Consider the following 17,495-nt stretch of genomic DNA (forward strand, 5'->3'; position numbering starts at 1 on the left):
TACCCTCACCTATGATCATGAGCTATGGGTAGGTAATGAATGAAAGAACGAGATTGCGAATACAAGCGGCTGAAATGAGTTTCCTCCGGAGGGTGTCTGGGCTCTCCCTTAAAGATAGGGTGAGAAGCTCAGTCATCCAGGAGGAGCTCAGAGTAGAGCCGCTGCTCCTCCGCATTGAGAGGAGTCAGATGAGGCGGCTCAGGCATCTGATCAGGATGCCTCCTGGACGCCTCCCTGGTGAGGTGTTCCGGGCACTTCTAACTGGGAGGAAGCCCCGGGGAAGACCCAGAACACGCTGGAGGGACTATGTCTCTCGGCTGGCCTGGGAACGCCTCGGAATTCCCCCGGAAGATCTAGTAGAAGTTGCCAGGGAGAGGGAAGTCTGGGCATCTCTGCTCAAGCTGCTGCCCCCTCGACTTGATCTTGGATAAGTGGAAGAGAATGGATGGATGGATGCTGCAGGTGTATGCTTCACATTTCGTGGACAACCAGAATAATGAACCAAACAGTTCTGGAACAGATCAAAATGAATTTCTCACTAAAGGCCAAGATAATTAAGCAAAAGCTCTCCTACATTACGGAGCAGGTCGCTTGAGAAGGATATCATGCTTGAAATGGCCAATGGCAAAAGAGGAAGATGCCACCCAAGTACCATCCAGAAGGTTATTGGACTGAACATAGCAGAACTGAGTGAAGCCATGAGAGATTGGAAGACATGGACAGAATTGATCCATAGAGTGACTGAGAGTTATACTTGACTGAATCGATAAATGGAGATTGTCATATACATGCGCATTGAAGGCAGCTAAAGGGCCTGAATGAAAGTACCACATATACTCGCATATAAGTCGGTTCTTGAAACCAGAAATATTGATCATAGAATCAGATCCCGATCCATACGCTCGTTCAAAATGTGACACTTCATTTCTTTATTTTAGATCCTTTTGCCTCCTCAAATCTCGCACCGGTTACCAAGTTCTTTTGCCACTTCAATGACTTGAAGTTTAAAACCAGCTTCATATTGTCTTCTGATTGAACTCTCCATTGTAGATAAGGGATGTTCTTATGATAAAACACAAAACAGTTCAAATGTCCCTTCGGAATATTTCGCGTATTACCATGTGGTCACGTAGGCACAATACATAGAAATAAATGGCAGTGTGCTCCGTGGTTACTCTCTCAGGTGGGCGTTAGCATATCATAATCTCTTGGATTCGATTTATACGACTGACATTATAAAATGCTGGAAATAATATGGTAAAATCAAGCCCCGACTTACTCACAGGAGCACTTAAACGCGAGTATAAATGGTAATTCCATGCCAGACCAGTTAAGGGAAATTCTGCCTGGCCCCGATGACATCACTTCTGGTCCGAGGCCCAATAACGTCACTTCCAGTTCCGACCCAACTGATGACGTCACTTCCAGTCCCGGACCCCAATTACACCATTTCTGGTTCAGGCCCCACTATTGACATCAATTCCTCCGGTCTCCCTTAAAACTGCCATCATTGTGTCAGCAAATCAGCTCAGTTGTGGACAGTATGAGCTGGCAAGTGTGGCTGGAGAAAAGGACATTTGGATTTCACTGCTAAGATGAATTGAAATTTCCTTTTCCTTTTCATTAAATGTCCACAAGAGAGATTAGAATGGCACTGGCACAAAGAGAAACTCGTGCTGGATTATTTGATCAAAACAGAGAGCTGTGATATCTGAACGTTATCAGGGCGTCTCTCTTTACATTGCAAAAGTTAATGGTTAAAATATTTTTAAACAAATATACAGAACTGGATGCATATTTACATTTATTCAGTGGTTTAGCTGCTAGTAACTGTTTCAGCTGCAGGAATATGTTATGAATAATTGTCTTTTTGTGACATAAAGACATACTACTTGCCTTATTGCTATAAGCCCAACTAATGCTGCATTTCAACACTTACAGAACAATCCAATTAATTGCAATATATTCAGAAGAATGACATTAAAATCATTTTCTTTACACAGCTTCCTTAAACTGGTGAATTGAACAAAATGTCTCTGGTGACAAAAATTTAAAAAACTGAATTGAAATGAAGTCAGAAGATTTCATAATTCAGGCATTGTGTATCTACCGTAAATTAATGAACACTGTTCTATAGCTAAGAAATAAAAAATGATTCCGCCATTTTCCCAGGCTCAAAAGTTTTTATGAAGTTGATTTAATTTAAATTGAACAGGTTTCCCTCACAATTTGATTCTTTTTAATTACTAACCATATCCAAGAAATAGGTTTGGGTGGATGGCAGTGTTGTGCAAGTTCACACCTCATAAGAACTAGCTGAAAGTTCAGTTCACGCAAACTAAAATAAATAAATTCACATTCATAGTTTCTTCCTTTTTGAACAGTCGTGTCGTTTTTTGTAAAATACACGGGATAGGAAGAAGAGAATGCGGTTTTCAAATTCAACAGACACAAAACATTTAAATCACAAAAATAATCACATCTCAACTTACAGAAAAGATAGTCATACGCGGAGCTACCTGTGAAACTCCGATCTGAATTTAGGGCGTTGTCGTGCACCGGCAGCTGACCTCTACATAGGCCAGTGGTTCTCAAACTGTAGGGCGGGCCCCCCTAGGGGGTCGCGAAGTAACAAAAAGGGGGGCGCAAAAATGTAAAAAAAAGAAAACAAGAATCGAAAATATGAAAATACATCTATTGAAACCAAAACAAATTAACTTAAACTACATTCTGATACTAGAAAAATAAATATAGAGTTAGATAAATGTTGATAAAAGTTAAGTAGGTATAATAAAATATGCATCTATAATACCGTATTTACTTGTGTACCATGCGCCCTCGTGTAAGACGCGCACCCTAATTTTTACAAAGAAAATCACGAAAAAAAAATTCCCCATGTACGATACACGTTGTGATTGTATAGGAAGAGTTTATGGCACGTTTTCCACGAAATGCCCTTCTGTCTTTGTTGCATGACGAAAGAGCGAGTGAGCGAGTGAGCGAGAGAGAGAGAGAGAGAGAGAGAGAGACCAAGCAGAAGAAATAAACATTACAGAAAAAAATTTCCTCGTGTATGACGCGCACCTGATTTTCTAATGCTAATTTTCGGGAGAAAATGTGCGCGTGGTACACGTATAAATACAGGATATCATTAATTAAAAAAGAACAAATTGGTATTAGTGGGCTCCTTTCAAAAAAATGTTAGGGGGGCACGATTAAAACTTTTATGAAAACTCGGGTCGCAAACTCTTAAAGGTTGAGAAACGCTGACGTAGGCAGACAATAACATGGCGAGTTCGACGGTTTGTAGACGGGTTAATACGTATATAATTCATTTTAAATTGAATTCTCGCACATCTACCATGTGTAGCGTTTGGAGCAGTCCGGAAGAAAAATCTGCACGTCCTCCACTGCTATTTATCCACAGGCTGCTCTAAAGAGATTAACGTAGTGACAAAATAGCTATCTATGGAATTTGTCGCTTGCATGTAGTCTGGTGGACGTCTGATGATCTTTCTTTGACATTTTAGGGAGCGTTCTGCTCAGTTTGTCAAGAAGTCCCTACAAAAGGGAGGAAATGCTAAGCGCGCCTAAGCCTCGGCACTGGTGTGGAGATGTGTTATTAAAATCCCCGGTTCAAGTGAGCTTCATTACCATAGAGGTTTACATCAGTTTTCAACCCCGATTTGAGCTCCTGTCCCAACTAAACCGAAACTAAAATAAAGTGCACACCACTTTCACATCAGTAATTCCACATGCCTCGAAGTGTTAGAACTTCTAGAGATTAATGAACTTACACTTGACTGTTTTGTTGAAATATCGTCTGACATTTCTGCGCATTTCCTACCTCCAAGAAGCCGACATAGCGCTCGGACTGTGCCTCCCTCTCGAGCTCATCCACCAGCGCATGACACCACCACATCCGTTAATGGGTCAAATCAGTAGCCTCCCTGATCGTAGTTGTCCACAAGGGCAGCCTGGGCAACCTTAGTCTTCCACTTCATGTTTAGATCGTGTTATTTCTAAAGTGGAAATTTCCGTTCATTCCAAAAAAACTTCCAAACGTTCCAACAAAACCTGACGTCTTACGAGGAGGTATAAGGGTGGGCTGGTTGCACCTTCAGCTTTCTGTTCTTGGTCAACAGGAGTGGAACCTGATGTGGTCCTCCACTGCTGTGGCCCAAACTTCCTCAAAGTTTTACAAATAGTAATACTAATAATAATATTTATATAGCACCTTTCCTTTTCTGCTCACCACAGATGCATAGAGTGGCTATCTGATTCACTGCAGCCTTTCTTTCAGCTCAAACAATCCTGGTCATTCTCATCAATAAGAGGATTCTGTCCTAACAATTTGCTCAGTGAGTGTATCAGGTATGAATAAAAAGTATAAACCTGTATTGCTTGTTTTGGTTTTCTGTCTTATCACTTGGAGTTAGAAATACAAAAGATCAGGAGAAGTGTTAAGACACAGTAGCACTAAACTTTAATAGCAACCATAAATGGAGATGTAGATTGTGACAGGCTGGTGAGTCTTAACATGGGAGGACCATGCTGGGGTTTGGGACTCTCTGTTCAGGTCTACTTAATAAAGTGTCAGCACGTGAGAATAGTGGAAGGGTCTAAGTGCAGACCACCAGAGCTCTGCCGAGCAGTGAATTGGGTTGTAAGGTTATGTCAAATGATTCACACGTGCAGCGAAAACTCCAAGACTGCTCTGACTGCGGCCCCCAGAACTACACGTCACACGCACTACAAGATGCTACAATTATCATCACACTTCTGACAACCTTAACCTTAAGTAAAGTGTCAGGCTGTTCGATGACAATGACACACAAGTTACTCCTTGAAATGTTCAGACACAAATGACTGGGCATGTTGTGTGACATGAGTGACGTGTTACACAAAAGCTCCAAAATATTATTGGATGTGTGCAATTTGATTGGCTCATCAAGGAAGCAGAGATGTGGAGGTCTGAAGCTTGAATCTATTGTAGACTCTGTGGACCCTTATAGATCCCACATATAGAAGGATCAACATCAGCGTCAAAGGTGTCCCAGAAAACCATGAAAGTCCTAACCAAGTGAAATTCATAGCTGAACTATCCTCTAAAATATAATTGAAGAGGACTTCACCAACAGCTTACCACATAAGTGGATTGAATGCCTCAAAACTGAAAAGCCCGATTGTCCATTTTGACAAACTACGGGTTAAAGAAGATTTGATGTTGATTCTGAGAGAGGAAGAGGAGATTACAGTTAGGTCCATAAATATTTGGGCAGAGACAACTTTTTTCTAATTTTGGTTCTGTACATTACCACAATGAATTTTAAATAAAACAACTCAGATGCAGTTGAAGTGCAGACTTTCAGCTTTAATTCAGTGGGTGAACAAAACGATTGCATAAAAATGTGAGGCAACTAAAGAATTTTTTTAACACAATCCCTTCATTTCAGGGGCTCAAAAGTAATTGGACAAATTAAATAACTGGAAATCAAATGTTCATTTCTAATACTTGGTTGAAAACCCTTTGCTGGCAATGACAGCCTGAAGTCTTGAACTCCTGGACATCACCAGATGTTGGGTTTCCTCCTTTTTAATGCTCTGCCAGGCCTTTACTGCCTTTACTTTCAGTTGCTGTTGGTTTGTGGGCCTTTCTGTCTGAAGTTTAGTCTTCAACAAGTGAAATGCCTGCTCAGTTGGGTTAAGATCAGGTGACTGACTTGGCCATTCAATAATTTTCCACTTCTTTGCTTTAATAAACTCCTGGGTTGCTTTGGCTGTATGTTTTGGGTCATTGTCCATCTGTATCATGAATCAATTTGACTGCTGTATTTAGCTGGATTTGAGCAGACAGTATGTCTCTGAACACCTCAGAATTCATGCAGCTGCTTCTGTCCTGTGTCACATCATCAATAAACACGAGTGTCCCAGTGCCACTGGCAGCCATCACACTGCCTCCCTCCACTGTGTTTTACAGATGATGTGCTATGCTTTGGATAATGAGCTGTTCCACGCCTTCTCCATACTTTTTTCTTGCCATCATTCTGGTAGAGGTTGATCTTGGTTTCATCTGTCCAAAGAATGTTTTTCCAGAACTGTGCTGGCTTTTTTAGATGTTCTTTAGCAAAGTCCAATTTAGCCTTTCTGATCTTGAGGCTTATGAGTGGCTGGCACCCTGCAGTGCACCCTCTGTATTTACTTTCATGGAGTCTTCTCTTTATGGTAGACTTGGATATCTATACGCCTACCCCCTGGAGAGTGTTGTTCACTTGGTTGGCTATTGTGAAGGAGTTTCTCTTCACCATGGAAATGATTCTGCAATCATCCACCACTGTTGTCTTCCGTGGATGTCCAGGTCTTTTTGCGTTGCTGAGTTCACCAGTGCTTGCTTTCTTTCTCAGGATGTACCAAACTGTAGATTGTGCCACTCGTAATATTGTAGCAATTTCTCGGATGGGTTTTTTCTGTTTTCACAGCTTAAGGATGGCTTCTGTCACCTGCATGGAGAGCTCCTTTGACCGCATGTTGTCTGTTCACAGCAAAATCTTCCACATGCAAGCACCACACCTCAAATCAACTCCAGGCCTTTTATCTGTTTAATTGATAAGGACATAACGACGGACTTGACCACACCTGCCCATGAAATAGCCTTTGAGTCAATTGTCCAATTACTTTTGAGCCCCTGAAATGAAGAAGGGATTGTGTTCAAAAAATGCTTTAGTTGCCTCACATTTTTATGCAATCGTTTTGTTCACCCACTGAATTAAAGCTGAAAGTCTGCACTTCAACTGCATCTGAGTTGTTTTATTTAAAATTCATTGTGGTAATGTACAGAACCAAAATTAGAAAAAAGTTGTCTCTGCCCAAATATTTATGGACCTAACTGTATATCTGAAAATAAGAAAAAGAAAATCTGAGCACATTTCACCAGTTTTAGCATCATTTCAATGGTTACCTGTGTCGTTTAGACTTGACTTTAAAATATTGCTAAATGGTTTACAATGCCTAATCTCGCCCCAACCTATATTTTGGAATGTCTGTCCCCTTAACACTCCAAGTCGTAACCTCAGATCTTCAAATGAAGGTCTGCTTATAATTCCAAGAGAGCTGAATAGAAGAGGTGAGGTGGCTTTTTGCTCTTTTTTGGAATTTGGGAAATTTGGAATACTTTACCAATAGAAATTCTCCAGAGTAATACTGTGGAACATTTACAAAAATACTGTTAAAACCCCATAATTTTAAAATGGCTTTCTGTACTTACAGTTCAGTTGTATCCCTAGTACACAGTTTTGTTTCTTTCTCTCTGTTAAATAAAATGAGTTTTTCAAATGTTTGGCTCTGCTATTTGTTAATTGTTAAAGCAAAAGCTATTCTAACAGGAAACTGTAAACGTTTTAATACGAATCGCATATCAAGATCTCCTTTGGTGTCTCATGTTATCTGCAGAAGATTTACCTTTCTTGGATACAGCCTTCTTTCTACAGTAATTGTGTGGTGTAAGACCAGACGGTGTTAACGGTTGTAATTATCCTTCATGATATTGTAAGCTGATGTTTTCATCTTTCACACCATCACTACCAACTGGTTCAGTAGAGTCTATTGATACGCATTTAACCAATTTGCCGTGTAACCACTGCGGTGGGTTGGCACCCTGCCCGGGATTGGTTCCTGCCTTGTGCCCTGTGTTGGCTGGGATTGGCTCCAGCAGACCCCCGTGACCCTGTGTTTGGATTCAGCGGGTTGGACAATGGATGGATGGATGGATGCCATGTAACCAATCGACATTTTTAGAGTTAATTCGTTTGACTTCATCATTTCTCGGTGCTAGGGTTACTTGTGTACTCATTTCTTCTGTTGATAACCCTTCGGGATGAAATTCTTCAATAAGATTTGGACATAATACGTCTTCTTTAATTGGGAACTTAAAGTGTGGAAAATGTTAAAATTTACAAGAGCGCAGGAAGTGCATCTCACAAAAACAATCACACGAATGAGAGGTGAGAGGACTTGTCAGTCTTGTTTGAAAATATTTGATAAGAGGGCGTGACTTGAAAATATCTCATGGCCAAAGTCTTGTCTCGCGGGACTTGAAAAATATTTTTACAAAATGTCTCGTCTCCAAAAAGTCTCATTGCGTCAAAAGATTTTTTTTATATAATAGAGACAGTATAGTATCTATTTATTGACAGCAAGTCACAACATGCTGTACATACTGTAGATTAGCGTGGGGCCCCTATTCTTGTGGGACCCCCGGGCAACTGCCCAGCATACCCATGCATTAAGATGGCCCTGATCCCCTCTGGACATTTTTTGTGATGGGGTCCAATTTTGCTGTCATCTTCTTTTCCCCAACAGGCTGCAGTGTGTCCAGAGTTCACCCTGTGGTGGTGGAGGCTTTCCTGAGAAGTTTGTGTTGCTTCCCCCAGGAGACCACGGCATAAAACAACAACAGAGGCCACCACGGTCTGATAGAACATTTCCAGCAGCTTGCTGCATACAACAGAAGACTGGAGTCTCCTTGGGAAGTCCACTCTGCCCTGGCCCTTCTTGTCCGGCATCACTATGGTGTCAGACCAGTGCAGTTTGGTGTTTTGTGAACCTCGAAATACTTGTAGCTCTGCACCACTTTCACGTCCTCTCCATGAGTGGTGACCAGTCTCGGAGGCTTTTGGAGGTCCACCACCAGTTCTTTTGTCTTGCTGATGTTGAGTTGCATGTGGTACTCCCTGCACCACAAGACAAAGTCCCCCATATTCATCCTGTACTCTGACTAGTCTCCATTATTAGTGCATCATATGATGGACAAGTCATCTGAGAAGTTCTCTAAGTGGCAAATGCTGGGTTTATACTGGGTGTCTAGAAGGTAAACAGGAAAGGGGACAGGACAATTATATGCCACCATTTCTGACACACAGTCCCTGAACCTCACCAATTGCTGTCTGTTGGTCAGGTAGTCCATGATCCAGGAGACTGGGAGGACATCAAGATTCATAGCCTTGAGCTTTTTTCCCAGTCGATGAGGCAGGTTGGTGTTAAAAGCACTGAAAAAGTCAGAGAACCCAATCGTGACTGTGCTGCCGGCTTTGTCTAATTGGGAGGAGGCTCTGTGGAGCATGGAGATCAGAACATCCTCCGCACCTGTATATGTGCCTGTAGAAAATCCAGATGTTCTGAAACCAGGGCTCTTAGCTGTTTTAGGAGCAGTCTCTTAAAGGGTCTTCATGATGTATGTGGAGTTGGAAGTCCTTGACATCACTGGAATGCCCTTCCTTGGGTACTGGGATTATAAAGGACGTTTTTTCCCACAGCTGGGGAGCCCTCTACAAACTCAGGCTTAGGGAGACCAAGTGATGAAGGACCCGCACAGAGCTGGCTGGAATATGTTTCAGCGCCTTGAGTTGACTGCATCTGGTCCTGCAACCTTGTTCACGCAGAGCTCTCCTCACTTAATCAGCAGAGATGGACAGCCCAGGAAGTGGTGGTAGGGAGCTGGAGACCACAGGTGGGACGTCATTGTAGGGAAAGGTAGTCCAGGGAAGAGATGACACTTGGGATTCTGGAACCTCCTCAGCTTTCATACAACCTTACTTCAGTAATTATTAGCAATGCAACTTCCTCTCCAGCTCCCCAGGAGCAGCTGCTTATTGTCTGGTGTTCGCTGTTCCTATTTTCTCTCCCATTTCTGCTCTGCTTAGGTCTTGTCACTGTCCTCCTGTTGGTGCAAGGATCTAGTTCAAAACAATTATATTAACTTACAGGATTGTGAGAATGGTTCTGATTTTCAGTATCTCCAGTCTCTGGTGTCTCCATATGTCCCTTCAAGACGTCTCCGCTCTGCATTAACACTGCTTTTAGGTATTCAGTACCAAATGCCTTAAAACAGAGACATATAGATTACATTTTTCATTCCAACAAATGACACATCACAAACACTACCACTGCTTTTAGAAATCCAGTACGAAATGACACAAAACAGAGATATATAAATTGCATATTTCATTCCAACAGATGGCACATCACAAACATTAACACTGCTTTTAGGAAGCCAATACCAAATGACATAAAACAGAGTCAAATGCATCACAAGCTACTATTTACTACAAATGTTTTTTGATGTGCTACCTGGTGGAATGACAAATACAATTCATTTTATTTCTACGTGTCATAATTTTCTAACCTGCTTACTTCAGACTAGGGTCAAATTTTGGGGGGGGGGTCGGGAATGCTCTGGAGCCTACCCCAGCTAGCACAAGGCAGGAACAAACACTGGACATGGCGCCAGTCTATCACAGTGTAAACAAACACACACACACACCAAACACCCACTAGGGCCAATTTAGTATTACCAGTTCAACTAACCTGCAAGGCTTTGGTTAGTGGGAGGAAAGCCATGCAGGCACGAGGGAGGACATGTAAACTCCATGCAGGACCGAACCGAGATGTGAACCCTGGCTCACTTACCGTGAGGCAGCAGCACTAGTACTGTTTCACATTGCTGCCCTTCTAAGTACGTGCATTAAAAAACATTCCAGTAGATGGCGCACTGCAAACGTTATCGCAGAGGTCTCCGTTGATCAATTTCATGTCAGCCCGTCTTCTAAAAAGTAAAAGAGCTATCTATATAATAAAAGTCCAGCGCGGTGTCCGTGTCTGGGTCCGGGTTCCTTTTGGCTGTATAGCCGCCCCGTAGAAACGTGGTGTATGCAGGTTATGAGGTGTGACGCTAATTAACGCCCGTACTACAACAGATTATATTGTTGATATACTATTAACTATTTACAGGGATCAACTCTTTTGGGGAAGTTCATAACAAAAAAAAAAAAATTTAATTATAAATAACATTTACACTTTGCTACATGTGCACTTCAGTATTTCGAGCCCCATGTCTGAGTCTGTATGGAGGAGACCTTATCGAACAATGCCGAAACGAAAGGCAACTGAACCTGCTCCTGCGAGAGAGGACACATTACAGTGTGATCACGAAGCAAAGAGGCAAAGGCGTGCCAGTCGCTCGCAAGAAACGGACACTCAGCATTCACACAGATTAGCTCAACGACACGTCTCTGCCGTACAACGAAAGGCAACTGAAACCTCTACAGAGAGATAAGACATATTACGCCGTGATCTCGAAAGAAAGAGGCAAAAGTGTGCCAATGAGACACCCGACGACAGGTCCTTACGATTGCAAAACAACCGTAATATACAGAAACGTACGGTCTCCCAAGAAACTCCGAGTGAACGCTCTCACCGTTCTCGCTCGCAACAAACTGACACTCACCACTCACAGACATTACCGCAACGACGCGTCTCCACTCCTCTTCCTTACAACCATTTACACAATGTATACGATTCTGATTAGTCTGCGTCCCACACTTCGTGAATCATGGGTTTTGTTTTGAAATTTTCTTTCCCATGCAAAAATCAAATGCGGTGCAATGAAGGACCCAGTTCACGACTGCCAGGCGCGTTTAAACAGGGAGTCCTTCGACTGTGGTCATCCAACGCGCAGCGTAGCACGCGCGCCAAGTCGCTAGTCAAGTAAATCAAATTAAGACAGTAAAAGCAAATTATGCTACTGGATGTAATAGATGTTCTTCTGTTGGCCATTAATGGCGCTTAGTTCTCTTTTTTTTTTGCATTCACTGGCAAAGAAACGGCAAATTTAACGTGTAATGCTATTTTTAAACAAACTGGAATTAAATTGGAAATGTATGGGAAGCCAAATAATTATTTAGAGACACATTCACATCGTTTAAAATATATCTTGAAATATAGAAATATTACTTGTAAATTGTTTCTGGATATATTTAAGTAATTTAAAGATATTGTTTAATAATTTGACTATATAATGAAATGATTTAAAGATATTCCTACATACTGTATACCTCTTATTCTGATATCTGTGATGCACTTCGAGAAATCTTAGGTTGTTAGTGTAGGACTGTAGCAAAGGACTACTGTATCTGTGAGGAGTTCAGGACTTGTAGTGTCGGTCAGGACATTGGTAAATGAGGCAGAGAATTCCGCACAGCACCTTAGAGTGAAATTGACTTATTTATTCGAAGTATTTAAATAGGTTTGGTTGTCTGGTCTACAATCAAAAAAAAATACATAAAACTTATTGGTAAATTACACAAAAGTCCACTAGATGTCTGTATTACTCAAATTAGGCATTAGCTTATCGGCAGTATAAGATCCAAATCAGTGAAGTTTATCAGTAAACAGTATCAACAAACTAATAGTAAAGTACATTGGTGTAAAAACATAAACTGTTATTGAAAGGATATTGCTGAATGTAAATAACACTAAGGCACATTCCCAACATATTAGCGCTAAACAGTACACTTTAAGCAACATGGCATCTTAACTTAACGTATAACAAACATACAATACAAGTCAAATGCAAATAAATCCACCTCTAGTCATTAACACACACTTCGTAACTGATTTGGTATATTAGAAATTCTCAACTATTGGCATTATTATAACTCCTTAAGGAAATTAACAAACAAAGTAAAACAAACACACATGAATCTTACATCTCCGCTGACAGCCCATAATACATGCTCACGTGTGTAACAGGTGTCTGGTCACACTTACAGGTAATCTAACTTTGTCACCATTAAAATATCCGACTACGCCACCCAGTTTTATTAAGAGACTGGGAACTCCTGAAATTTACCAATAACAGCACACAGGGTTCTTTAAATTGGGCGGTGAGTAAACACACAATGAAAGACACAACAGAAATTTCAGAAAAAAGCAACAGTAAGTTCTATTACACAAGACAATATAAGGTACATTAAAAAGATAAATGAACATAACAAAATCTAAACATATCAGGAATTAATTTCCTTTTTTTAAAAAAGGAAAACACACAGTCCATACTTTAAAAGTCCATTAAAACCAAGAATTGGAGGATACAACCTTTAGTGGTGCAGAGTCCAAGTTGCTCACTGTGTTAACCCAACACTTAATCGTTCAACTGTTCACAGATGCACTCTGTTCACTGGATACTCGTTTCCCAACAGAAGTTGTGTCAAAACATTGAACCCCTGTCAGCGTCTCTTCGTCGTTCCTTTTTTTTTCCAACTCTGAGCTCCTTGTGTTGCTGTGACCTCGGCACGCCTCATTTCTCGTCTGCCAGCTTTGCTTGGTCCTTTCATGCGGCTTCCCTCTCTCGCTGGACCCACAACCGGTGTCTCCTTGTGGAGCTGTCTCTTCCTCCCTGGAAGTGTTGCCGTCCTTGTGCCTCACGTTGTGCCAACCACGTACCCTTGTCTGCCTGCGAGCCCCTGTGCTCTGTCCGAGTGTCTTGGCAGCATTTTTCTGTGGACTGTCCCCCTGCCTTCTGCTGCCCAGGAGTTTAAATCTCCTTCAGTCCCTGATGTTGTCAGTCCTGGACAATCAGTTTAATCAATGGCACATCTAAATTTCCTGGGTTTAACAATTAATGAAAACACAAGTTAACAAAGTGTATTGTTACCAACCATTAATGAGTACAGATCTGCTGATTAGAAACCAATATTGTCAAACATGTTAATTTCAGGTAAATACAGACATCCTCCAAGGAAGGAGCAGTTCTGTTATCACAACTTGGTATTGTTTGTAATCTCAACCAGCCAAAGTGACTCCTTTGAAATACGGCAAATACCTCCATCCTGCAGACAGCCTTTTAACTTCTCACCCTCCCAGTCCCAACAATGGGTGCCTAATGGAACCACCCAGTGCACAAAAAAATGTCCCCCTCTGACACGTGCATGCTACGTGTCTGTTAATTATTACTGTCTCTCTAACAAGGACGCCCATACGGCTTGTTTTGTTAGATTTTGCGGGTATCTGTGTGGTTTCTAAACAGAAATAAGTAAATACAGCAAACGCACAAATATCAATGCCGTGTAATCAAGCTACAGACAGACTCGATCAAACCTGTTTAGTTTTACAGCGATCGACTTCTCTTATTTTAAACATAAAGTCGTCCAGCAGGTGGCACTGTTGCCAGAGCCCTCAGAATTGTGTCACCACTGAATTAGTACAACTAAACTACGCCAAATCAAGACACCCCGGGGTGCTCTTCAGCTGCCATCCCTTTTCCTCTTCTGCGCTGAAACACACATTTTGCCACGCGAACAGAAAGCTTACAGATTAGATGAAAATATGCTAATGGGGTGAATGTAACTTATGGTGAGACATTTTTTTGCAAAGTGGGAGACTCTTCTCTGTGAATTCATTGCTAGTGAGAATTCTCGACTTGCTTCTTGACTTTGTTTTTTGGCGTTTATCTTTTGGATTCTGTCGATCATTTCTCTGGCCATAACCTTCTATTTTGGACCATTTAACTTTCACTGACTGGTTGGCTGTATTCTGCCTTTGGCAATCTAACTAGTGTGATGGATGGCAGGCATGAACTGTCATCCCATCTGGGTCAGAACATGGAACCTTAACCAGCCTGGAGGCACACTGTAATGACAATTTATTCAGGTTGGTTTTCTCCCCAAAACACTGGGAGGCAGTATACCCAGGCTAGGATTTTCACACAGACACCCACAAGGCAGGCTGGGTATTGTAGTCTTGTGGGGCAGCAGCCTTGTTTGGTGCTGTGAGGTACGCCAGGGGTTTTTTGGGGGTCGGGGTGTTCAGGTACTCATTCTATCTTCATGGTGTGTCAGCCTTACCCAGAAGTGCTTCCGAGGGACAATCTCATGACATCGTAAGTTCTTGGGTCCCATGGAAAAGAAGCAATCCCACTCCAGCACATTAGAGCCAGAGTTGGGGGAAGCAGTCAAAATTTCCTGGGCGGAGCAGAAGTGAGGAGGAAGTCATTGAAGAGTGTTTTGTGTTAAGTTGTCCCCTTTGGAGATCTGTGTAACGGGATTCGCAAAATTCAACCTTTTATTTAAACAGAGACTCGTGTCTGTGCGCTTGTGTCAGGAGTTGGCCCCTGGTGGCCATACTAGCATAGTGGAAGCTATAAGGCCCTTCTAAGAAGACTTTAGTGCTAAAATCCCTTTGCTGAAGACTATGGCCTTGCTCAATGTGTTGGTTTTGCTTTCTGGTTCAACGCACATTAAATGACCCCTCAGCCTGCCTACCAACCGTTCTTTTTGTTGACCACCTTTTCAAATTCACACAGGATATTTGTAACTTTTGGTTCTATTTACTCCAAGCCATTATGGATTTAAGACATCTTGACAATTTCAAGATAGCTTAATATGGACAACAGGGATATTTCCAGATCTCTCACAAATTTCATTAACTTGCTATTCATTCATTGTTTGAAGTGTGCAGCCTAATAGCATGTGGGCCATGCATTTAATCGATTTCTTTGCTAATGATTTCTTCTGTTTGTTTTGCAGCTGTGTGACTATGTCTAGAAAGAACCTTCAACAGACATTCTGGATTTTCCTCTTCCTTGTGCTGCTCGTTGTCCTCTGGGTTTTCAATGACTTGCAAGGGGGCCCAGAGTTTCTCTACCTGGGCCCTAACCTCAGCCTTCTCTTCCTTAATGAGACCATCTCTCCCATCAAAGGCACCAGGCATCTTCAAGTGTCTGCCTACTTGGATGAAAGGAAAGGAAAGGGAACTGTTCGGATCATCACCATGTTTTACAGACCAGGGCCACACGATCTTCAGTGCATTTTTAACTGCAACAACGGCGTCCTGTTCACCAGCCCAGCTCAGGTAGAGCAGCACAGTGACAACTTTGGCTTCCCATTCGTAACTGCGGATGTTTTTTGTGAAACATCTTACAGGTGTAAGGCCACACATGTCGGCCTTCAAACACAAGGGTCCGTGCAGAATAATGACAGCTTGATGCCCATTCAAAACCTGCAGCAGCGTAACAACGGCTTTGAGCGAGACTTGACCGTCTGTATCTCCAATCTCTTTGGGGACTACAACAATGTCTTGCAGTTCATCCAGACCATGGAGGTGTACAAGATACTGGGGATCGGGAGGAGTAGTGATCTACAACACCAGCAGCAGCCACATGCTGGAGAAGGTCCTGCATTACTATGTAAACGAGGACATGTTGGAGGTGATCCCTTGGCCGATCTCTAACTTCCTCAATCCTTCACGTGGCTGGAGATTTGAAGAGCACGGTGGGGACATTCACTACTTCGGCCAGCTCACAACTCTCAATGACTGTATTTATCGCAACATGTACAAGTCCAGGTTCCTGCTTCTTAATGACATTGATGAAATCATTGCTCCTTACCAGCACACAAATCTGAACCTGATGATGGATGAGTTGGAAAAGAAACAGCCTGACACGGGCGTGTTCCTAGTAGAGAACCACATCTATCCATTTAACGTGTTTGACGATAGCGGAAGGTTCAATCTATCACTGTGGAGGCAAGTACCAGGAATAAATATCATGGAACACATCCATAGGGAGCCAGACCGCAAACACATTGTAAATCCCACCAAGATCATAGTTAACCCCCGTAAAGTGGAGCAGACATCGGTGCACTCTGTTCTGAAGAGGTTTGGAAATGAATACAGGGTTCCTTTTGACGTCTGTAGGATCGTACATGTGCGGGTGCCTTTACAGGGACATCTGTCCAAAGAGGAGCTGATTGTGGACACCAAACTGTGGGAATATCACAAGGAGTTGGTACCAAGGGTCAATAAAGTCATTGGAGAAAGTGGCATTTTGAGATGAAGGCATTGCTAATTTCATTTAGGAGGATGGCCTTCTGAACGTGAAATGTCAACTACCGCTTGAAGGGAAAGTCAAACAGATCACGGGATTAGGCCAAATGCTGCACAGGCATGTGTTTGTGTCTTGGAACACCGTCCATGAAACAACAGCAGCTTTCTGCTTTGAAATCCCACCAAAGAAACTGAGGACTCGTATGTGTCCCTGTAGACTGTTCAATCATAATGGTGTGGGTCCCATGGAGTTCTGCTTTAGCAGCCCTGGTCTGTCTCTACCATACTGCTTCCCTCCTTGTTTCCTTCACCAATGACTTCTGATAATTGTCCCCAACAGATACTGTAATGAAAACCAGGGAAATGTTTTCCAACAGTTGATGTCCAAACTGATGCAATGTAATTAAAATGACTTGCACACATGGAAACAATTGTTCACACTTTCTATCTGACATTCCTCACTCTGATCTTATATGGTCGGAAGAACACTGACATGGATTGCAGCTGCTCCACTACCACACCAATCACTTCATGCTAGAGAAAACATCTTTGGGTTCATATATGTTATAGGGCGCCTGAGCACCTATGAAATATCCATCCATCCATCCATCCATCCATTATCCAACCTGCTATATCCTAACTACAGGGTCACGGGGGTCTGCTGGAGCCAATTCCAGCCAACACAGGGTGCACCCTTTGAAATAACGCACTCAAAATTATTGATGGGCAGTCACAGAATATGGCAGAAAAAGCAAAGGGAAAACAATGTAGGGAATTCTTGAGGAAGGCAATCCATGAATGGGAGATGTGCATCACCTGCACATTCACTAGAGATATCG

General features: G+C 42.3%; 2 protein-coding genes across 2 annotated transcripts in view; one reads left to right on the forward strand and one right to left on the reverse strand.

The window, feature by feature from the left end:
• The window catches only part of LOC114642072 (uncharacterized), a 33,750-nt gene extending 16,495 nt beyond the window's left edge, over positions 1 to 17,255 (forward strand). Inside the window, 2 exon segments of the mRNA XM_028791057.2 lie at positions 15,360 to 15,960; positions 15,962 to 17,255. Coding sequence (XP_028646890.1) covers positions 15,360 to 15,960; positions 15,962 to 16,666 — 1,306 coding nt within the window. The 3' untranslated portion in view covers positions 16,667 to 17,255.
• Positions 1 to 17,495, reverse strand: part of LOC114642067 (uncharacterized) — a 94,464-nt gene that overhangs the window by 43,844 nt on the left and 33,125 nt on the right. The gene's annotated exons all lie outside the window — the stretch shown is intronic.

Source organism: Erpetoichthys calabaricus, chromosome 9, assembly GCF_900747795.2.
Source record: "Erpetoichthys calabaricus chromosome 9, fErpCal1.3, whole genome shotgun sequence".
Lineage (NCBI taxonomy): Eukaryota > Metazoa > Chordata > Cladistia > Polypteriformes > Polypteridae > Erpetoichthys > Erpetoichthys calabaricus.